This window comes from Medicago truncatula, chromosome 7, assembly GCF_003473485.1.
Source record: "Medicago truncatula cultivar Jemalong A17 chromosome 7, MtrunA17r5.0-ANR, whole genome shotgun sequence".
In the NCBI taxonomy this organism is placed as follows: domain Eukaryota; kingdom Viridiplantae; phylum Streptophyta; class Magnoliopsida; order Fabales; family Fabaceae; genus Medicago; species Medicago truncatula.
The window spans coordinates 4,867,570-4,892,686 of NC_053048.1; the positions used below are offsets into that span (position 1 = coordinate 4,867,570).

At 37.3% G+C, this 25,117-nt stretch overlaps 3 protein-coding genes across 3 annotated transcripts in view; 1 reads left to right on the plus strand and 2 right to left on the minus strand.

The window, feature by feature from the left end:
* Positions 1-25,117, plus strand: part of LOC25497554 (putative methylesterase 11, chloroplastic) — a 55,875-nt gene that overhangs the window by 6,292 nt on the left and 24,466 nt on the right. The gene's annotated exons all lie outside the window — the stretch shown is intronic.
* On the minus strand, positions 19-2,905 carry LOC25497555 (receptor-like protein kinase FERONIA). Its single transcript, XM_013592169.3, has one exon. The coding sequence runs from the start codon at positions 2,799-2,801 to the stop codon at positions 120-122; it is 2,682 nt and encodes an 893-aa protein (XP_013447623.2). The 5' UTR covers positions 2,802-2,905; the 3' UTR covers positions 19-119.
* Positions 20,356-23,100, minus strand: LOC25497556 (receptor-like protein kinase FERONIA). The gene is given in 2 exon segments (XM_024770264.2): positions 20,356-21,487; positions 21,490-23,100. Coding segments are annotated over 2 exon segments (2,637 nt in total). The 5' UTR covers positions 23,078-23,100; the 3' UTR covers positions 20,356-20,438.

Here is a 25,117-nt window from a genome sequence, read left to right on the forward strand (position 1 = left end):
CTAAAAAATTTCAAGATATGATCAAACAACATCTTTTATGCTGTGCAAAAATTATTTCGTTTTACATTATACATGTTTACACTATACTTGCATGTATAAAAGAGTGTTCCATGTAACCGCTAAATATAAATTTTGAAGTTTTGGCATGAATACGACCGTGTTCTTTGATTCCCAATCCCAGAGAAAGGCTGTTCTCGAGTACCTAGCCTCGCTGAGACTGTGCTCTCCTTGTAGGTGTGCGATCTCATAAAATGCAGGTCACTCCATTCATCACTCATATATGTCCTATCTTTTTGGGTCATACCAAATTGGCTATCTTCTTCACTCACTACCAATTGCAATGCAAACTCTAAACCCCCAACCACTTGACTCATTGAGGGTCGTTGAGTCCCATCATCATGCAAGCAACTTAACGCCAACTTGCAATAATATTTCAAGCACTCAACTGTGATAGAATCCCTTAAGAATGGATCGACTATTTGTTCAATCGCCACACCTTCATTATGGCATTTTTGAAACCAACAAACTAGACTAGCTGTATTCTTATCCAAATCACGAACCAAAGGTGGTCTAGCACACAACACCTCAAGAAGCACCACACCAAACGAGTACACGTCAGATTTTAGAGTTAGCCTTTGGAGCATATAGTATTCGGGATCCAAATATCCAAGGCTCCCCTTCACCATCGTGCTGACATGGGTAGTCGTTATTCCTGTAGGTCCCACCTTGGATAACCCGAAATCAGAAACCTTAGCTACCCATTTCTCATCCAACAGTATGTTGGTGCTCTTTACGTCACGATGTATTATCTTGTGCTTCACCTCAGAATGAAGATAATTCAGCCCTCTCGCTGCACCCAATAGGATCTCAAGCCTCTGCTTCCATGGTAGGGGCTGATTATTGGAACCATACAGATACTCGCAGAGAGTACCGTGCTGCATGAACTCATAAACCAGAATCATCTCTGTGTTGTCATTGCAATATCCTACAAGGGACACCAAGTGAATGTGGCGAAGCTGGGAGAGCAACTCGATTTCGTTCATGAACTCGTTGGCACCTTGTTGAGAGCCTGATTTGAGGCGTTTTATCGCAACAGGTGTGGATCCATCGACACAACCTTTGTACACGTTCCCAAACCCTCCAAATCCGATGATGAAATCATTGTCAAAGTTGTTTGTGGCTGCTTTGATCTCCGCGATTGTAAAGTAGCGACACAAATGCGGCTGCAGAGATAATAACTCTATGTTCTTTGTCTTACACGAATTATCTGCCATGGCATTGTGTAACCTTCTCCTTAGCCAAAAAATAGTGATACCCACAACAATTGTTAGCGTGAGGCCTGAAATTGCAATAACAACAACAAAAGCTGTGGTGATCTTAATTTTTTTTGACGACTGGGTTGAAAATTCTTGATGCCGGGGAGATAGACCAATGAATTTTGAAATTTGCCCTGCAAGATTAGTTTTATCACTTATTTTGAAAATCTCAATTCCATTCAGCAGGACATCACGATATATTGTGTGTATAGTTTCTGGTGCTCGTCGAAGCTTGATTGAAAGATTAACTCTTTCAATTTGAGAGCTTCCTTCTTGAGAGTACATAAGCACAACATAATCCTTATGAGTAGGAACCATACGAGCACCACTCCACCTTATCACATCAGCTTTTTCCTCAGCTAGAATGTTAGCTATGAAAATCTGAAAGACTCTATCACCTTGATCTCTTATCGTCATTTCAAACTCACAAAAATGTAATCTTACCATATAAGTAAAAGAAGAATCAACTTCAAAATTCCAAGTTACATTGTAATCCTTTGTTGCATCCATTCCATAACTTCTCGCAGTTAAGTAAACAGCTTCTGGTGCAGTGTAATTTGAAATGGTATTGTTTAAATAGTTTAGATGATGTCCAAAATAACTTGATACACTAAGTGGATATTCTTTCTCCAAGTAACGAGGAAAATCATTGTCCCAATTGCGAAACATACCTGTATCATAATTTGGTGGAACTTGATTTTCACCAGCGTTGACTCTATAAACTGTTTCCATAGCTTTGTTGTTAAGAATCTGGTATTCACCGCTGTCAAAATCAAGTATCTTTAAATGGTAGTTCGTGTCACTGAGATTAGTGTAATAGAGAAAAGAAGGCATAGACACAATCTCAATTCCGTTGATGAAAGCTAAACCATTTAATTGGTTTGTGTTTGTATTTTTGGGAATGAAAGTTATGTTTAGCTTCTCATTTGGAGCAATTTGTATGCAATATTCTTTGGTGATTGTCTTGCTATCGTTTGAAAGCCAAAGCGAGGGATTAAAGTCTTTGAGAAGGGTAAGGTTGGTTCCTACTTTGACTGTGAAGAGGGCGTTGGAGGTTTCAATGTGTTGATACGAATACGATGTTGGATAAAAATAGAGGCGAAGAAAAATAGGGCCATTGGTGATGGAAGAAAAGGAGAATGTGAAATTCGAAAAAGAAATACGTGCAGAGGCGAAGGGAATTCGCTTAACAGCATCAGAGTTAGGATTAGCTTTGGCTTTGAAAGACGGGAGTTCGGTTTGTGGTTCAATGATAGAGAATAATTTGGTGTTATCCCTGTCCCCAACCCATGTTCGATTTTCAAAGATAGTATCGTTGAAGTGGCCACAATTCACTGCTAAAATATCATACAAGCTGTTAACCTCTAGAGGGAACAACAAAAGATGAAGGAGAAACAAATTACTAGACAGTAGGGTGATTTTACTAGGAACTATGTTCTTTAGGAGGTTGGCCATAGCTAAAGAATTTTTGTTGAAGTTTGCCATGCAAGAAGTTGCATTTATTGAGGGGGAAACGTGTATATTGGATGGGAAAATAATGTTTGAACTTTCAACATCAAAATGACAATCAAATGGTGTTTACCTAAATAATTTGGTATGAGTGGAATTGGATTAGAATTCTTAAGCAAAGTTTTGGATTCGAACTTAATGGATGACAATAATGTAATTGAAATGAGAGACTCCATTAAAGATGAACAATTCTTTCTTTCTATAAAGAAATGATAGTCAATTCTCGCAAAGATTTGTTATTAGCAAATGCGATAGCCGATAGACACTTCACATATAGTTTGATTTAAACAAAGAATAAATGTGGTTATTTTGGTGTATTAGTTTTTAAATCCATAATGGATTAAATAATTTATTTTTTAGGGACGATTAGATGAAATTTTTAAATGAAAAATAGAGATAAAAATATATGGTATAATGTATGATATCCTAAATTTGAATTTCAAATAATAAAATTGTAGCCATCGAATAAAGAATTATTTTGTAAAACGTATTAGAAGATAGGGAAATCACTAAGAAACAACATCAATAGGCACTTGAGCGTAGAAAAATCTACTCAAAAATATGTTTCTATTTGATCCTTTTGGTTCTTGTTAGCCAAAAAAACTATGATATCCATGACAAATGCTCACGAGGTCGGAAATTGTAATCACAACAATACTTGATACGGGTGAGATAGATCAATGGTTTTTGATATTGATCCTGCAATATTCATATCCACATAATATAATAAATATACATAATATGCTATGCCTGCTAGAAGTCATCTATATAATAACATGCAATAGTGGGATACCACGAGGAGACGAAGACTTGATGAAGACCTTAGGAAGTCTTTGAATAAATAATGCCACAATAAATTAAAAATATGGTGCCATCACTATACATAATAAGAAAAAAACTACAAATTGACTATTTTGTCACTAGTTAGCTAGTTGACAACAGGGGTGGCCCTGAGCACGGGCCGAGAGGCGGTAGTCCAGGGCATCAATTTTATTTTTTTTTACTACCTAAATATATGTATATATACTCCCATAAAAAAATGTTAAATGCTAGTTGCTAATGGAATTATAGGGGCACTAGGAACTCAAAACTAACAAATGACGTGATTAAATGAAATATAGAATAAAATCAGTTCATTACATGTACCAAAAAATATTAATTACATTCATAATTTTAGCAACTAAAAGCAAATGAATAGTCAAATTGAGGAACTAAAATTTAAATAATGATATGGAATGTTATCAATAATAAAGAGTTAGATTTTTTTGCCTTTTCATATTAACACTCTAAAGTCACAATAATTTATCTAGTTTATGAGTCTATATTCTTTCTAACTCTCATCCTCTGTGTTTAATTTAATCTCTCCATCTCAATTTTTAAACAAAAAATATTTCTCCGCCTCAATTTTCCTACTGTTAACACAAGAACAAATAAATGCCAAAAACATAAGTGTGGTATGTCATTGATCATAACTTCATAAAATATGAGTAGGTGCCAATTGCAATTACCAAACAATTTATTTATTATTCAATAATAGTCATACACATTTTCACTTTTCATGAATCAACAAGTTCATTTATTTAGAAGATGTTAATTTTATGATTTTCACTTTTCAGGAACAACAAGTTTGATTTAGTGCTTGAAGACTTTTGGAACAAATTGATTAGAATTTAAGTTGAAGTTAAAAATCAGCATCCAGGTACTATTGTTTCATCTCTTTGATTGCTTGGAATGTTGCCTAGAAAACCCTTGTCTGGTCATCTAAAACGGGAAAGAAAGAAACAAATTGAAATTGATGTTAAATCTCAAAAGGATGCTCTCCATTTTTTTGGCAAAGATTATAGAAAGAGGTCTCTTTATAATACTTTATGTTGTGATGATACAAACATTTAATTACGATCCTTGTATGTTGTTTTGATAAACATGTCTATCTTATAGCCAATTGGTTCACATTTCAAAGATTCATATTTGTATTTTTCTTGCATAATGTCATATGAAATGTTTAATAGTCTTTCCGTTCATTTCTTTTAATTTTATCTATTTTTATGGATTTTGTTTTTATAGCGGCACCACTCTCTTGATTCGCCCAATATCCAAATTTAAAGGACTGGCCTTGATTGACGACCATTGACTTGATTACAGAAATATACTAAGTATAAATTAATTTTGTTTACCAAAATCATTCTATTTTTTTTATAGATTCAATTCACGGGAGATTATTCTTGTTTTTTTTATTATCATTCTATCAATACGAAGTTTCCACCACCGGTGATTAATCTCTATTGTAGAATTTCTGGGACGCGTATAAGTTGAGTTCTCCCATTGCCGCTGGATTTTTCTATTCATAAGAGCCTATGATCAAACCCTTGATCACCTAGGTCAACAATTGTTGGTTACTAACGAGTGTTACAAGACATTAAATATGTGTATCTATCTTAACCAAAATTTAAATCGTTTATCTATCATTCTTTATTAAATGGATCATATATATATAACTTCACTATTCAATTATAATACTCCAACTGTATCGGATCTGCAAATTTTATTTGTTTATTAGTTTATAGTTGTAAAAGTCTCCGTGCCATATACTAAAATAGATACCAATTCTTTTAAAACTATAATCAAATCATCATAATAAATTCAATTAACCAAACATATGAAGGCCTAACTTACTAGAAAATTCAAGATTCTTTCAAAAATAAGAAAATCCAAGATATGATCAAACAACATTGTTATACCCTGTTTTTGGACCTAAAAATACTGGGCCCAATTTCATTTCAAACTTTGTCAATTATCAAATTTCAACTGTACAGTTCAAATTGTCTCTGCTACGCAGTGTTTTCAATCACAACTTTACCTATGTTTTTTTTCTTGCATAAAACCTTTCGAAATGTCTTTCCTTGTCTTGTAAGTCATTCAAAAGTGTCTCTGAATCATTACATTGCTTTTTCTACAGTTTATTTCAAAATTTGCAAAAAGTCATACAGAAGGGTATTTTGGTCATTTCCTGCAGTGGGACCCATTTTCATCCTTGTGACTGTCTCTGAGTCTTTTCAGATTATTTTTAAACATTTCATCAGTAAACCTTGTTAAAATTCATTTCAAATTTGCGTCTGAGTCAGTGTCAAGTCAATTTGAATCTGTTTAGGTCATTTTTAGCCCCAGGGGCATTTTGGTCATTTCACACAAAATTTTGGCATAGAGAGGTTACTTTGAAGTACCTCATTTAGGTCATTGGTTCGTTTTAGTCCGTTTTGTCAATTTTATTTTAGTTTCACTTTACGTTTTGTCAGGTTGCCAATTTTATTCCAATTTTATTTTTATTTTACATTTTGGTCCCCAAAGAGGTCCAAAATTGCGTGTCAGTCCAGAATTTGTTTTTTTTTACATTTCAGTCCTTTTTGGGTTATTTGCAGTTCAGTCCTTAAAGTTTTTGTTTTTGCAGAAAAGTCCAAAGTCCATTTTAAGTCCAAAGCCGTGCCTCTTTCATACAGGTCCAGATGTCACTATTCCATTGGTCCCAATGCACACATGGCAGCCTATAAAAGGCGCATTTACTGTACAAGTCAAAAAAAAAAAGCCATTAATCACACGCCAACTCAACAAACACAATCAGATTCTCTCTCTCCATTCAGTTAGATCAGAAACAGAAAATTTCTCAGAATCATCAAGAACACTGAACAATCACAAACCCTAACCGTTTTCCAGAAATCAAAATTCGTCAGAAGCAACAATTTTTGGATCAATTCTCAGAGATTCTGTGGAATCTTCATCATTGAATTGATCGTTTCTCTGCAATTCCAAACGCGAGCTCGCATTGAAGCAAGCTCAAGCGTTGATCACAGAGAAAGAAGCAAAGTTCTAAACCGGCGAAGAAGATGAAGAAACGGAATCAGTGAGAAAAGAAGAATCACCGATTTATTTTCGGTCCAAAGAACAAGCAAAAGAATCAAAAACCAGCAAGAACAGAATCAAGATTTCCAAAAATTTCCTCCATTAAAGGTTTCAACCAAAACCTTAGGTAAAACTCAGAATCTCTTCTTAAAATAATATCATAGTTTAAACCTGTAAAAATCACGCAAGCAAACAGATCTGAAATTTCCAGAATTCAAAAAAAAACTATAACCGTAAACACCAAAACTTAGATCCGTAAGGATCAAAGTTTTGAAAGCAGGAACAAGTACTAGAAAAGCAGTGAACAACGAAACGATGTAGACCTTCAAACGATCTAAACGTTTTCTTTCAAAAATAAAAAAAAAATCAGTTTCCAAACCGTACGAAATTTTGTCAGATCTACATCATTTCAAGCTGTATTTGAAAAAACAATTGTTGGATTCGTGTTTAGGGTTAAAGGACGAATTGATTGGTGAAGAAATTTTGAAATTCTGGAAATTTTAGGTCACCGGAGTTCATAGGCTCGCCGGAGAAGATGAAGTTTCCGGCGGACCTTCAAGGTCTCCGCCGTAGCTTCATCCTCACCGGCGGTGAGGTTCTAGAGAGAGGGAAACTTAGAGAGAGAAAGAGATGAAAGAAATGGACTGGACCGGTATCCACGTCCTTATATAGACGCTTGAACCGGTCCGATTTATTTCGTTTTTCATCTTGAACCGTAGGATCTAGGGTTTTCTCCTTTGAACGGTTGTGATGCGTTATTACCATATGCTTGATCTACGTTACCATGCGCTGCGCGTTTTGAACCGTCAGATCTGAATCTGGATCAATCCAATGCCTCTGAGGCCTTTGGATGATCCAGGTCCAGTCTGTTTTGGGTTTTGTTTTGGGCCTGAGTTCTCTTTCACGTTTTTGCCTATTTTCCTGCTATTTGTACCCTATCTCTTTGCTATTTGAACCAATGTTTTGATTAAAAATCTTGATAAATTTCCTAGAAAATCCATGCTTACTTCTTGATATTTTCTTGATGTTTTATGGTATTTTTGAATGTTGGAATTGGCAAAATTCTTGTATGATTAATCCATGGCATTTTAATTCTTTCTTGGATTATTTCTTATGATTGTTTTTTGTCAATTTTATCATTGATTTGTGAATATGTGATAAAGGCCATTTGATATGTTAATGTGAGGTGCTCATGCCTACAATCCTATGTTGATTTTGCTGTTTTAGATTGATTCATGAAACCTTGATTGTATGAGCAATGTATGCATATTCTAGAAAATAATAAAATGCTAATTCTATCTCAAAATTGGTATGAAACTAAGCTTGCTTGTTTCTAATGATCCTATGATTATAGCTTGAGATAAAAGAAACTATTTCAAACTTGCTATAGCATGAGAATTAGAAGCTACAAATGCCTTAGGTTTCATATCAAAATTTTAGGTTTTATTACCATTTTATTACTATCTTTGTGGCATATTATGCGTTTTTGCCTCTTGCTACTCTTTATGCTTTATTTCACTAACAAGTTTATTTCCATGTTTCATGCATCTCATTTAGCATTCCCTCCACTTTCTTTAGCTTAGCATTTATTTTTGTAAGTTTTAGTTCACTTAGTGGTGTAATTTGTTATCATTGGTTTGTAGCTTGGCAAAGGGGCCATAGAATGTATTTAGGCAATTTTTGTAATATGGACTATGGACACTATGACGCACCGGCGCGCACACACTCACCCTAGATGTATGCCTAGGATTGCATGTGTAGATGTATAGCTAGGATTGCATGGTTAGATGAATGCTTAGGTTTAAACACTTAGAGAAAATCCAACTTTTTCCAAAACATGCAAATAACCTCACTTGAAAACCTTTTTGAAAATAAGATAGGAGTCAAAACTCCTTATTTCCCTTTTATTTTCTTAAGTAAAATTTCTAATAAATTTTAACTATACTTGGACTTCATTTTGAAAAAGCTAATTCCACCTCACTTTTTTTAAATCTCATGCCCTTGAGGCCTCTCATCTCTATTCTTCAAAACCTCTTTTCAAACTTAAAATCAACCAACAAAAACAAAAAGCCATTTTTGAGAATGAACTACGAACGGTTTTGATCCCTTAAAAGGGTACGTAGGCAATGAGTCAAAACTCATCCAAGCCGAAATAAAATCAAATTCTACTTCTTCTCACCCCCATTCTTAACTAATCACACCTTCTTTTTTACAAATAAGCAATAAAACTAAAGCGTAGAAATAAACTTAGGAGAGCGGTTCTTATGGAATACCATAATCGCTCCGGGTGCCTAACACCTTCCCTTAGCGAAAACGACCCCCGAATCTAGAACTTTTTAAGGGTTTTTCTCCTTTTACCCTTCCCAAGAAAAAAGAGAGATATCAACGGTCAAAAGGTTCAAGTCCAATTAATGGCTTGGCACCCAAAAACCATGATAACAGAAATGGCGACTTCACTGGGGATTCTTTTTAGCGGGTCGCGCCTAGTTTTCCTTAGTTTATATTTACGCTTTGTTTTATTGCTTACATATGTGAATACTTGTTTACTTTCATTTGACGTGTGGGGTGAGAATATCAAAAGTCCTATACCCGGGCTGAGTGAACTTATGTTTAGGTAGAGATATAATCGACAATTCGATCCGGGGGTTGCCTCGTGTATTGGATTATGCGATCAATCTCACATAGCTGAGGCATTTTGAAGGTGATATTGTCGGCGTGTGTTGTCATGCTTAGGCACTTCACTTTCAATTGTTCGACGAAGCTATGAACCGTAGTTACCAAACCCATCCTAGCCTTTTTAGGACGTAGTGCGGTGGCTAAATTGAGTGTTGTCTCAAACTTTAGTCGTCACGCGATACTACACTCAAACTAGACCTTCTCACAAATAATCATGGAACGGGTGTCGTCCTGTACTACCATGATATATGTGAGAGAGGTTGCAGTTTGGGAACTGTGTTAGAACCTTGGTTACTACTATCCAAAGCCTTAGTTCACCGGACGCCGTGTCCATCCATGGCCCTGTTACTTTGAATCTCAACCCACCTTGTTCTTTGTAACTAAACAAAACAACCATGCATACATGCATTCATGCATAAGTTTTTTTTCACGCATACATCGAAGATTTTTTTAGACAGATCGAAACATTGTAAGACACCGCAGGTGTGAACTTGTATTCATAAGTTTACCATTGTAAAACCTTATTTTGCTTGTTTAACAGTGTTTACAATGTTTCGAATTTGTTTAAAAAGTCCTTCGATGACATTAAAAAGAGTCGTTTTTGCATTTGCATCTGCATATCATGCATCATATGCATCATACATCGGTCACAAAGGCTTCCAATTGCTCACTACTTCCTGGTTCCTCTGCCACAGTTTGAAAAGTGGCTCGTGCTCAGAAGGTCTACGAACCTGATAGAATCGATCGAACCAGAGAGTACAGAAGAAGGAAAAAGGCTATGGAAGAAGAGAACGCTCAGCTCCGTACCGAGTTAGCCACTCTAAGGGAGGAATTGGCTAAAGCTAATGATGTCATGACTGCTCTGCTAGCCGCTCAAGAACAATCAGCTACGGCTATCCCTATAGCCACAGCTGCACCGGTGACTACAAGCGTGCTCCCAACCACATCTGCAGACGCTCGCTTTGCTATGACAGCTGGGTTTCCGTATGGGCTTCCACCGTTCTTCACTCCCAGTACTGCAGCTGGCGTTTCTGGTACTGTCAATAATGGCCAGATTCCTGGGAAGAACCATGTCTCTGTCAATACCACCTTGCCTCAGACAACGGCCACTCTGGATCGATTGAGCTATCGGGGAACTCCCTTGGGAATGAGCACCTTTCTGGTTAAAGCCTTCGACGGATCCCGTAAGAACATTCTTAGGGAGATAGATCTGCCAATAACTATCTGTCCCGAAACCTTTCTGATCACGTTCCAGGTCATGGACATCAATGCTGCTCAGCTACCTCCGTCGTACACGTATGCGCAATACTCTCAGCATCCCTTCTTTCCACCATTCTATCATCAGTATCCTTTGCCATCGGGTCAACCTCAGGTACCCGTTAATGCCGTCGTCCAGCGAATGCAACAACAGCCTCTAGCTCAACAACGACAGCAGCAACAGGCTAGACCTACCTTTCCTCTGATACCAATGTTATATGCTGAATTACTCCCGACTCTACTTCTCAAAGGGCACTGCACAACCAGACAGGGCAAGCCTCCACCTGATCCATCGCCTCCCAAGTTCCGTTCGGACCTCAAGTGTGATTTCCATCAAGGTGCTATGGGTCATGATGTCGAAGGATGCTACGCATTGAGGTACATTGTAAAAAAACTCATAGACCAAGGAAAATTGACCTTTGAGAATAACGTCCCTCATGTCTTCGACAATCCTCTTCCGAATCACGCTGCTGTAAACATGATTGAGGTATATGAGGAAGCTCCCAGATCGGACGTTTGTAACGTTGCAACTCCTCTGGTGCCACTACACATCGAGTTATGCCAAGCCTCTCTGTTTGACCATGATCATGCCAGTTGCCCAGAATGCTTCCATAATCCTTGGGGTTGCTACGTTGTTCAGAATGACATCCAGAAACTGATGAACGACAATTATCAGACTGTCAATGACATCCAAGAAGGACAAGCTGCTGGCTGGGGCAAGTTAATACAACTCCTTGAGAATAAGCATAAAGAGGGTCTCGGATATTCCCCAACTTCAGGAGTCTCCACAGGAACCTTCTACAGTGCTGAGTTTATCAATGCAATTACTGAAGAGGCGACTGGATGTAGTCCTAGGCCTATGTTTGTTATACCAGGAGGCATTGCGAGAAATTGTGATGCCATCAACATTCATTCAATCATGCATGTTTCCGAATAATGTGTCTTGTTGCTTAAGTGTTTTGTTTTTCAAAATAACCATCCTCTCGCTCTGCCCGAAGCGAAAGTGATATTTCTGGAAGGGCGTGTTTGTTTCGGCATCGCCGTTATTAACAAAAATCGTCGTTTCTTTCACGACTTTTATTTTTTAGTGATTTTCTTTTTTTTCTTTTTTCTTGGAAATAATGGTAATACCAGAAAAAACCAAAACATCTTTATTTTTCTTATCAATTTCAAAGAACTGCATAAAAGAAAAAAAAAACCATTTTCTAAAATCATTCAACCATTCTATGCAGTTTGAACCATAATAAACCCGTTGAACACAGTAATCCTACAGTTCCTCCAAATTTTGAATTCCCTGTGTATGAAGCCGAAGATGAAGAGGATGGTGATATACCATATGAGATCACTCGACTGCTTGAGCAAGAATCGGCCTATTGTATGGAATGATGAATGCCAAGAAGCTTTTGATAGCATCAAGAATTACCTGCTGGAACCACCTATCCTTGTCCCACCCGTGGAAGGAAGGCCTTTGATCATGTATTTGGCAGTATTTGATGAATCCATGGGATGTGTACTTGGTCAACAAGATGAAACTGGAAAGAAAGAACATGCTATCTACTATCTGAGCAAGAAGTTCACCGACTGCGAAACTCGGTATACAATGCTTGAGAAGACTTGTTGTGCTCTAGCTTGGGCTGCCAAACGCCTGCGTCATTATTTGGTGAATCATACAACTTGGTTGATATCCAGAATGGATCCGATAAAGTATATCTTTGAGAAAGCTGTTGTTACTGGAAAGATTGCACGCTGGCAGATGCTTTTGTCTGAATATGATATTGTGTTCAAAACTCAAAAGGCAATCAAAGGTAGCATTCTTGCCGATCATCTTGCTTACCAACCTCTTGATGATTATCAACCAATTGAATTCGACTTCCCCGATGAAGAAATCATGTATTTGAAATCAAAAGACTGCGAAGAACCGTTGATTAATGAAGGTCCAGATCCCAATAGCAGGTGGGGTTTAGTCTTTGATGGTGCTGTCAATGCTTATGGTAAAGGAATTGGGGCAGTCATTGTATCCCCGCAGGGGCATCACATCCCTTTTACCGCCCGAATTTTGTTCGAATGTACCAACAATATGGCTGAGTATGAAGCATGTATTTTCGGGATCGAGGAAGCCATTGACATGAGAATCAAACACCTCGACATCTATGGAGATTCCGCGCTCGTCATCAATCAGATAAAGGGTGAATGGGAGACCCACCATGCTAAACTGATTCCTTATCGTGATTATGCGAGACGTCTTCTGACATATTTTACAAAGGTTGAGCTGCACCATATTCCTCGTGATGAGAACCAAATGGCTGATGCTCTTGCTACTCTATCCTCCATGTTTCGAGTAAACCATTGGAATGATGTGCCAGTAATCAAAGTGCAACGCCTTGAAAGACCTTCTCATGTGTTTGCTATTGGGGATGTGATCGATCAGGCTGGTGAAAATGTGGTTGACTATAAACCCTGGTACTACGACATCAAACAGTTCTTGCTGAGCCGTGAGTATCCGCCGGGTGCTTCCAAACAAGACAAGAAGACCTTGAGAAGATTGGCCAGTAGATTCCTGTTAGATGGAGATATTCTGTACAAGAGAAACTATGACATGGTATTGTTAAGATGTGTTGATGAACATGAAGCGGAGCAGTTAATGCATGATGTACATGACGGTACCTTCGGGACCCATGCTACAGGGCATACTATGTCGAGGAAGTTGTTACGGGCAGGTTACTACTGGATGGCCATGGAGCATGATTGCTACCAGCACGCCAGAAAATGCCACAAATGTCAAATCTATGCTGATAAGATTCATGTGCCTCCGCACGCTCTCAATGTTATTTCGTCCCCATGGCCGTTCTCAATGTGGGGCATCGACATGATTGGAAGAATTGAACCGAAGGCTTCAAATGGTCATCGTTTCATCTTAGTGGCAATTGACTACTTCACCAAGTGGGTTGAAGCAGCGTCTTATACCAATGTGACCAAGCAAGTGGTAGCTAAGTTTATCAAGAACAACATCATCTGTCGATATGGTGTTCCCAGCAAGATTATTACCGACAATGGTACCAACCTGAACAACAACGTGGTGCAAGCTCTTTGTGAAGAATTCAAAATTGAGCATCATAACTCTTCTCCTTATAGACCTCAGATGAATGGTGCAGTTGAGGCCGCCAACAAGAATATCAAGAGAATTGTCCAGAAGATGGTAACCACTTACAAGGACTGGCATGAGATGTTACCCTATGCTCTGCATGGCTACCGTACTACTGTGCGCAGTTCAACAGGGGCAACCCCTTTCTCTCTTGTATATGGTATGGAAGCAGTTCTTCCTTTGGAAGTGGAGATCCCGTCTCTCCGTGTGATTATGGAAGCAAAGTTATCCGAGGCTGAATGGTGCCAAAGCCGGTATGATCAGTTGAATTTGATTGAGGAAAAACGTATGGATGCCATGGCTCGTGGACAGTCATATCAAGCAAGAATGAAGACTGCTTTTGACAAGAAAGTCCATCCTCGAGAATTCAAGGTAGGAGAACTTGTATTGAAAAGGAGGATAAGCCAGCAACCCGACCCAAGGGGCAAGTGGACGCCTAACTATGAAGGTCCTTATGTTGTCAAGAAGGCCTTCTCCGGTGGTGCTTTAATCCTTACACACATGGATGGTGTAGAACTTCCAAATCCAGTGAATGCCGATATAGTCAAGAAATACTTTGCCTAGAAATATGAAAAGAACAGCGTGGTAGGTCGAAAACCCGAAAGGGCGGCCTAGGCAAAAATGCGCTTCCCGGTGGATCGAAAACCCGAAAGGGCGGTCCAGGCAAAAATAAGGGACAAAAAAACAAATATGGAAAAGCTCGCTGAGATTGCACGCAACTCAGGCAAGAATGAGCGTCTCGATGAGCCGAAAACCCGGAAGGGCGGTTCATGCAAAAATGAGATTGAAACAAAAGGCAAGTAACCATATCTGACCAACCACCGTCCCCCTTGGGGCATCTGCTGCTGTTAATGAACATCTTCATCAGAAGTTTCTGTGCTTGTGAATTCAAAATTTCCAGGAACTGTAGTGGTTACCGTGTTCAATGTACCACCAACCAATAAAATTACCATTTTCCAAGCTTTGTGAATCCGTGGAGTCATGCCTTTGGCTGACCACCACTCTTATACATCAAGTTGAGCCTTTGCTTTTGTTTGAAAACTCTATTTTCTTCTACTTTCAAAGCTATATACAAAACATTTTCCTTCCATTTTGATAATGACAATGCTTGAAACAAACATTTTTGAAAATTGAAAACTTTTTGTTTATTTTGAAAAGCAAACCTGAGCAACAGGGTACAATCAAATGAAACATGCATGAGCGAGAGTATGTTAATGTCTATTTCAATATATGTTACAAGCAGGTTCTCCTCCAGGATAGTCTGTGGTCAATGGCAAGAATGAAAAAACAGAACAAAAATGCATGAAAACAAATGAGCTCGCTAAGTTGAAGACCCGAAAGGGCGACTTAGGCAAAAATGAGCACCCCGCTGGATTGACAACCTGAAAAGGCAGTTCAGGCAAAAATGGGGCAATAAAAATTTATCTCCCCGGTGGATCGAAAACCCGAAAGGGCGATCCAGGCAAAAATGAGATGCAAAAATGAAAATGAGAATATAACATGCAAAAAGCATTGACCACAGATGCAATGTCTACAACATACCCAGCACTGAAATGCCCAGCACAACGGCGTTTTCCCCAGTCGGGTCTTCCAAGATTCTATCTCCAACAAGTTGCATAGCTACCGGTCCTCGGCCATGGTTCCGATACGTCTCCCAACGACGTCATCTCCAAAGAGGATTTCCAAGAATGTGTAATATAGCACGAGCCACTACGTGCCCAATACTCTAATGTCTTGTCTTCCCCGTGAAGTCGTGCCCACAAACTGCCAACAGTCATGCATTACAAGCATTCATACATGCATAATCATGCATATTACGTGCCCATGCATTTAATGAAACTGTTATATCATCCGTGCATATTGCATTTCCAATGTCAACATCAGTCCCAATTCGATACTCATGTCAGGTTCTCTGTCAAAACCTTGTGAGCCAATAATATCGGTCAATTTCTGCCTTTCAATTCAAATCGACGTCAAGTCAATCTCAATCTATATTTTGTCAAAAAAAAAACCAATCCCCAGTGAATATGTTTCTGTTTGGTCAAGTGGCTAGTTCAAGTCCAAGAACAGCTTGTACCTATCAATTTGCTTATGTTATCGGTCGAGTGCCCAGCTCAATCCAAGAGCAGCTTGTACCTGTCAATATGTTTCCGTTTGGTCAAGTGACTAGCTCAATCCAAGAGCAGCTTGTACCTGTCTATCTGTTTCTGTCCGGTGGAGTAACCAGTTCGCACCCGAGAACAAGCTCGCACCTGTCTATTTGCCTTGCTTTCAGTCGAGTAACCAGTTCGAATCCTTAAGAACAACTCGTACCTGCCAATTTTACATGTTTTCAGTCGAGTCACCAGTTCGAATCCTTAAGAACAACTCGTACCTGCCAATTTTACATGTTTTCAGTCGAGTCACCAGTTCGAATCCGTAAGAACAACTCGTACTTGCCAATTTTCTCTTTTTCCCAGTCGGGTCACCAGTTCGAATCCATAAGAACAACTCGCACTTTCCAATATCCCCAAGTGAGTTACCAGTTCGAATCCATAAGAACAACTCATGTTTGTCCAGTAACCTCTATCCCCTGTGAAGTGACCAGTTCGAATCCATAAGAGCAGCTCGCAGTTGTCTGTTTGTTTCATCCCCGGTCAAGTGGCTAGTTTGAATCCAAGAACAGCTTGTAGCTGTCCAACTTGTTTCTAGTTTCCCGTTACTCTGCTATTCACTATCTTTGTCAATGTCTACCAATCCCGCAATGGATACGACATATTTTGTTAATTCCAATCCCCATGAGGTCTTGCATTCATAATCCAAATGATGCATGGCATGCATATTATTTGAAAATGGGTAGGCGTATTTTTACGTCCAAACACAGTGCAAATGCTAATATTTAAGTATCTTCGTCCTGTCAAGCCAAAGACTCCGTCTCTTGACTCTCCAGACAAAGAAACTTAAATAGGGGCAGCTGTTATACCCTGTTTTTGGACCTAAAAATACTGGGCCCAATTTCATTTCAAACTTTGTCAATTATCAAATTTCAACTGTACAGTTCAAATTGTCTCTGCTACGCAGTGTTTTCAATCACAACTTTACCTATGTTTTTTTTCTTGCATAAAACCTTTCGAAATGTCTTTCCTTGTCTTGTAAGTCATTCAAAAGTGTCTCTGAATCATTACATTGCTTTTTCTACAGTTTATTTCAAAATTTGCAAAAAGTCATACAGAAGGGTATTTTGGTCATTTCCTGCAGTGGGACCCATTTTCATCCTTGTGACTGTCTCTGAGTCTTTTCAGATTATTTTTAAACATTTCATCAGTAAACCTTGTTAAAATTCATTTCAAATTTGCGTCTGAGTCAGTGTCAAGTCAATTTGAATCTGTTTAGGTCATTTTTAGCCCCAGGGGCATTTTGGTCATTTCACACAAAATTTTGGCATAGAGAGGTTACTTTGAAGTACCTCATTTAGGTCATTGGTTCGTTTTAGTCCGTTTTGTCAATTTTATTTTAGTTTCACTTTACGTTTTGTCAGGTTGCCAATTTTATTCCAATTTTATTTTTATTTTACATTTTGGTCCCCAAAGAGGTCCAAAATTGCGTGTCAGTCCAGAATTTGTTTTTTTTTACATTTCAGTCCTTTTTGGGTTATTTGCAGTTCAGTCCTTAAAGTTTTTGTTTTTGCAGAAAAGTCCAAAGTCCATTTTAAGTCCAAAGCCGTGCCTCTTTCATACAGGTCCAGATGTCACTATTCCATTGGTCCCAATGCACACATGGCAGCCTATAAAAGGCGCATTTACTGTACAAGTCAAAAAAAAAAAGCCATTAATCACACGCCAACTCAACAAACACAATCAGATTCTCTCTCTCCATTCAGTTAGATCAGAAACAGAAAATTTCTCAGAATCATCAAGAACACTGAACAATCACAAACCCTAACCGTTTTCCAGAAATCAAAATTCGTCAGAAGCAACAATTTTTGGATCAATTCTCAGAGATTCTGTGGAATCTTCATCATTGAATTGATCGTTTCTCTGCAATTCCAAACGCGAGCTCGCATTGAAGCAAGCTCAAGCGTTGATCACAGAGAAAGAAGCAAAGTTCTAAACCGGCGAAGAAGATGAAGAAACGGAATCAGTGAGAAAAGAAGAATCACCGATTTATTTTCGGTCCAAAGAACAAGCAAAAGAATCAAAAACCAGCAAGAACAGAATCAAGATTTCCAAAAATTTCCTCCATTAAAGGTTTCAACCAAAACCTTAGGTAAAACTCAGAATCTCTTCTTAAAATAATATCATAGTTTAAACCTGTAAAAATCACGCAAGCAAACAGATCTGAAATTTCCAGAATTCAAAAAAAAACTATAACCGTAAACACCAAAACTTAGATCCGTAAGGATCAAAGTTTTGAAAGCAGGAACAAGTACTAGAAAAGCAGTGAACAACGAAACGATGTAGACCTTCAAACGATCTAAACGTTTTCTTTCAAAAATCAAAAAAAAATCAGTTTCCAAACCGTACGAAATTTTGTCAGATCTACATCATTTCAAGCTGTATTTGAAAAAACAATTGTTGGATTCGTGTTTAGGGTTAAAGGACGAATTGATTGGTGAAGAAAATTTGAAATTCTGGAAATTTTAGGTCACCGGAGTTCATAGGCTCGCCGGAGAAGATGAAGTTTCCGGCGGACCTTCAAGGTCTCCGCCGTAGCTTCATCCTCACCGGCGGTGAGGTTCTAGAAAGAGGGAAACTTAGAGAGAGAAAGAGATGAAAGAAATGGACTGGACCGGTATCCACGTCCTTATATAGACGCTTGAACCGGTCCGGTTTATTTCGTTTTTCATCTTGAACCGTAGGATCTAGGGTTTTCTCCTTTGAACGGTTGTGATGCGTTATTACCATATGCTTGATCTACGTTACCATGCGCTGCGCGTTTTGAACCGTCAGATCTGAATCTGGATCAATCCAATGCCTCTGAGGCCTTTGGATGATCCAGGTCCAGTCTGTTTTGGGTTTTGTTTTGGGCCTGAGTTCTCTTTCACGTTTTTGCCTATTTTCCTGCTATTTGTACCCTATCTCTTTGCTATTTGAACCAATGTTTTGATTAAAAATCTTGATAAATTTCCTAGAAAATCCATGCTTACTTCTTGATATTTTCTTGATGTTTTATGGTATTTTTGAATGTTGGAATTGGCAAAATTCTTGTATGATTAATCCATGGCATTTTAATTCTTTCTTGGATTATTTCTTATGATTGTTTTTTGTCAATTTTATCATTGATTTGTGAATATGTGATAAAGGCCATTTGATATGTTAATGTGAGGTGCTCATGCCTACAATCCTATGTTGATTTTGCTGTTTTAGATTGATTCATGAAACCTTGATTGTATGAGCAATGTATGCATATTCTAGAAAATAATAAAATGCTAATTCTATCTCAAAATTGGTATGAAACTAAGCTTGCTTGTTTCTAATGATCCTATGATTATAGCTTGAGATAAAAGAAACTATTTCAAACTTGCTATAGCATGAGAATTAGAAGCTACAAATGCCTTAGGTTTCATATCAAAATTTTAGGTTTTATTACCATTTTATTACTATCTTTGTGGCATATTATGCGTTTTTGCCTCTTGCTACTCTTTATGCTTTATTTCACTAACAAGTTTATTTCCATGTTTCATGCATCTCATTTAGCATTCCCTCCACTTTCTTTAGCTTAGCATTTATTTTTGTAAGTTTTAGTTCACTTAGTGGTGTAATTTGTTATCATTGGTTTGTAGCTTGGCAAAGGGGCCATAGAATGTATTTAGGCAATTTTTGTAATATGGACTATGGACACTATGACGCACCGGCACGCACACACTCACCCTAGATGTATGCCTAGAATTGCATGTGTAGATGTATAGCTAGGATTGCATGGTTAGATGAATGCTTAGGTTTAAACACTTAGAGAAAATCCAACTTTTTCCAAAACATGCAAATAACCTCACTTGAAAACCTTTTTGAAAATAAGATAGGAGTCAAAACTCCTTATTTCCCTTTTATTTTCTTAAGTAAAATTTCTAATAAATTTTAACTATACTTGGACTTCATTTTGAAAAAGCTAATTCCACCTCACTTTTTTTAAATCTCATGCCCTTGAGGCCTCTCATCTCTATTCTTCAAAACCTCTTTTCAAACTTAAAATCAACCAACAAAAACAAAAAGCCATTTTTGAGAATGAACTACGAACGGTTTTGATCCCTTAAAAGGGTACGTAGGCAATGAGTCAAAACTCATCCAAGCCGAAATAAAATCAAATTCTACTTCTTCTCACCCCCATTCTTAACTAATCACACCTTCTTTTTTACAAATAAGCAATAAAACTAAAGCGTAGAAATAAACTTAGGAGAGCGGTTCTTATGGAATACCATAATCGCTCCGGGTGCCTAACACCTTCCCTTAGCGAAAACGACCCCCGAATCTAGAACTTTTTAAGGGTTTTTCTCCTTTTACCCTTCCCAAGAAAAAAGAGAGATATCAACGGTCAAAAGGTTCAAGTCCAATTAATGGCTTGGCACCCAAAAACCATGATAACAAACATCTTTTCACCAAGTGCTAAAATTATTTAGTTTTGATATTACATTACGCTATACATATATAAGTGGTGTTCTATGTTAACCGCTAAATATAAACTTTGAAGTTTTGACATGAATACGATCGTGTTTTTTTATTCCCAATCTCAGAGAAAAGATGTTCTTTTGTACGTGGGCTCGTTGAGATCGTGCCCTCCTTAAAAGTCTGGGATCTTGCGAAATGCATACCACTCCCTTCATCACTCATAGATTGCGAGAACCGTAGGCCTTTTATGCATGTCATCTCTTTTTGGGTCGTACCAACGTTGCAATCTTCCTCACTCACCACTAATTGCAACGCAAACTCTAAACCCCCAACCACTTGACTCATTGAGGGTCGTTGAATTCCATCATCATGCAAACAACTTAACGCCAACTTGCAAAAATATTCAAAACACTCGCCCGTGATGGAATCTCTTAGGAATGGATCCACCATTTGTTCAATCGCCACACCTTCTTCGTAGCATCTTTTGAACCAACAAACTAGACTAGCTGTATTCTTATCCAAATCGCGAACCAAAGGTGGCCTAGCACACAACACCTCAAGAAGCACCACACCGAATGAGTACACGTCTGATTTAAGAGTAAGCCTTTGGAACATATAGTACTCAGGATCTAAATACCCCAAGCTTCCCTTAACAATTGTGCTGACGTGGGTAGTCGATATACCTGTCGGTCCCACCTTTGATAACCCAAAATCAGAAACCTTAGCTATCCATTTCTCATCCAACAATATGTTGGTGCTCTTTACGTCACGATGTATTATCTTGTTTTTAACCTCAGTATGAAGATAATTCAGCCCTCTAGCTGCACCCAAAAGAATTTCAAGCCTCTGCTTCCATGGTAGGGGTTGGTTATTAGAACCATAAAGATACTCGCAGAGAGTACCGTGCTGCATGAACTCATAGACCAGAATCATCTCTGTCTTGTCGTTGCAATATCCCACAAGGGATACCAAGTGAATGTGGCGAAGCTGGGAGAGCAACTCGATCTCGTTCATGAACTCATTTGCACCTTGTTGAGAGCCCGACCTGAGGCGTTTTATCGCAACGGGTGTGGATCCATCAATGAAACCTTTGTACACATTCCCAAACCCCCAACACCGATAATGTTTTCATCATCGAAGTTTTTTGTGGCTGCTCTGATCTCTGCGATTGTAAAGTAGCGGCACAAATAGGATGGTAAAGTTGACGAACCTTCATTCTTTGTTTTCCATAAACTTTCTATCATTTTAATAGGAGATTCAAATCTCTTTGTCCTTCTAACTAGAACTATTATTCCCACAGCAAGAAATGTGAGCAAGAGAGATGAAACTCCAACTATGACTACAGTTGACTTCTTGGACTTTTGTTTTTGAGATGATAGTATAATGTGTTTGTTGGGATTCAAACCAGCGAGATTGTTATATTTATCACTAATTTTGAAAATCTCGATTCCATTAAGAATAACATCACGATATACTGTAGGCATGGGTTGTGGTAATCGTTGAAGCTTGATTGAAAGATAAACTCTTTCAATTTGAGAGATTAATCCCTCCATAGAAACAACATAATCCTTATGAACAGGAACCATACGAGCACCACTCCACCCTATCACATCCGCCTTTTCTTCAACCAAAGTGTTATCTATGAATATCTGAAAGACTCTATCACCTTTATAGTTGATATGCCAATCAAACTCACAAAAATGTAACCTTACCATATAAGTAAAAGCAGAATCAACTTCAAAGTTCCAAGTTACATTATAATCCTTTGTCTCATACATTCCGTAACTTCTTGCAGTTAAGTACACAACTTCTGGTGCAATGTAATTTGGAATGACATTGTTTTTATATGTTAGGTTATGTGTAAAGTCACTTGATACACTAGATGGGTACTCTTTCTCCAAGTAAAGAGGAAAATCATTGCCCCAATTGCGAAACATACCTGTATCATCACTTGGTGGAACTTGATTTTGACCAACGTTGACTCTATAAACCATCTCCAAAGCTTTGTCTTTATGAATTCGGTATTCCGTGTACTCTGAGTCAACTGGTTTCAAATAGTAATTTGGGTCATTGAGGTTTGTGTAATAGAGAAAAGAAGGCATTGACACAACTTCGATCCCGTTAATAAAAGCATAACAAGGATTTGATTGGTTTATGCTGTTAGGAATGAAAGTTATGTTTAACTTTTCATTTGGTTTGATTTGTATGCAATATTCTTTGGTGATTTTTTCGTCATCAAAATAGAGCCAAAGCAAAGGGTTGAAGTTTTTAAGAAGGGTAAGGTCGTTCACTTTGACAGAGAAAATTGCACTGGAAGGTTCAAAGTTTTGATAAGATGTAGGGTAAAAATGAAGACGAAGAAAAACAGTGGAATTAGTGATGCTAGAAAATGAGTATGTGAAATTTGAGAGAGAAACACGTGCGTGTGTGTATGGAACTTGGATATTTGAGAGGGAATTAGCTTGTACATTAAAAGATGGGTTTGTGGTTTTTGGTTCAATGAAAGTAAAGAGATTTTTGTTATTAATATTATCACCAACCCAAATTCGTTTATCTAAGGCAGTATTGTCGGTTAAGGAGCCACAATTGATGGCTAAATTGTAATCAGGGTTGTATGAGTTAGCAACTAAAGGGAAAAGTAGCAAAAAGAGGGATAGTATGCTGATTTTTGTGTAAATGTTTTTGTTTATGGAGTTTGCCATAGCTGTGTGAGAAGAGAGTGAAGAAGATACATTAATTTGAATGGTACGTAGAAGTTGCATTTATTTATTATTATTAGATTAGATACATTGAGAGGTAGGAAAGGAAATTCCCATAAAACAACACTTGAGAGTGATCAACAAATCCATTACTTTGAAATGGTCAAATGATCTCCTTTGAGATAGGAAAACAGAGTGGTGATACATGTACCACCCTACGTGACAATACACCCTTTACATCCATACAAGATTCTGACACGTGGTAACCTAGACCCCACACAAATAGAAGATAAAGTATGGTTGTGAGATGAACTTACCAAAATATCCATAATATATGGGGTGTACAATTGAGTGTATGAATAAAAGGTGTTCATGTAACATTTTTCTAGGAAAACTTTCATTTCTGTTTTATAATTCAAAACCATACGAAAGAATATTTTTTAATTTTTTTTATAAGCAAATATATATTATTAGGATTGGATATTAGCAAATATATATTATAAAGGAAAAGAAAGTGATCCAGAAGTCCTATCTAAATTATTTTGGTATAGTGGAATTGGATTAGAATTCTTAAGCAAAGTTTTGGATTCGAACTTTATGGATGACGAAAATGTAATTGGAATGAGAGACTCCATTAAAGATGAACAATTCTTTCTATAAAAAAAAATGATGGTCTATTCTCACAAAGATTTGTTATTAGCCAATGCGATAGTTTAATTTAAACAAAATAACACGTGCTTGTGTTGGTGTATTATTTTTTAAGTCCATGTTATGGATTAGATGAAAATTGTAAATGAAAGATAGAGATAAAAATATATGGTATAATGTATCATATCCTAAATTCGAATTTCAAATAATTAAATTGTAGCCATCAAATAGGGAATTATTTTCTAAAACGTATTAGCAGATAGGGAAATCACTAAGAAACAACATCAATAGGCAGTGGCCACGAAATTAGTCACAACTTTGAAATCGTCAAACTTTCCTTTGATAGGGATTAGGGAGATTTAAACGAATGAGTGGTAGGAGTACACTTGAGCGTAGAAAAATCTACTCAAAAATATGTTTCTATTTGAGTATGTGTTATTCACACAAAAAGTATGTGCAGAAGTTTAATATAGAAAAGGAAAATTCATTTTAAACGAAGAAAGTAAATTAAACGGTTTGTATAATTCAACACGAAGGAGAGAAAGTGATGTTATAATGGAGAACAAATAATAAACAGATCTAGCTTTCTTTCTTACAACCAAATATAATATCCAACTATGAAAATTTGGATCAACAGCGGATAAGAAAACTTACACACAAGGTTTTGCAACTCGAGAGTTTACCTCAACTCGTTTTAGCTAGGTAAACTCGACTCGTAAACTCGAATCGTAAACTCGTACGAGTTTACCTAAAATTGAAATTTTATACAATTTATTATATGCATACATATGTAAGCTAATATAATACTGTAAAAAGATCAATAGTGAAAAATATAGACTTATATATGCAAAGTAAACCAAACCACCATAAAAAAGTGGTATGCTTAACTTAGTATCAAAATAGAAAAATTAACACACAAAAGCATAGGTTTCATAAGTCTCTAAAGTCTACCCATCCCAAAAAGAAAGTTTCACAAGTTTATAAACTTGAGAATAAAACTATCCAAAAAACAAACTAGGTAATTTCTTCGAAAGGTCAATCTTCTAAAGTTCCATAACATCATTCTCATTTATATCTTCATCTTTGGAAACCTAATGTTTCATTCGCTCCCCTGTTCTTGAAAACTCAAAGAAAATGATATGAAATGTTTCACTTCAGTAAGTTGAAACGTGTTGTAAAGCTAGAAAGTAAATATGTTTTCATTTGGGCTTGAAAAAAATGGGCCAAAAACAATGGGCCATTTTTGAAGGAAAAAAAATACAGGAGTAAACTCGTAAAAACGGTAAACTCGCCCGATTTCACATGAGTTTACTGAGTGTTAACTCGGTCAAACTCGTCAAAATTTCCGATTTTACCAGAAATTGAGTTTACCTCCGAGTTAACACGTTTTTAGCA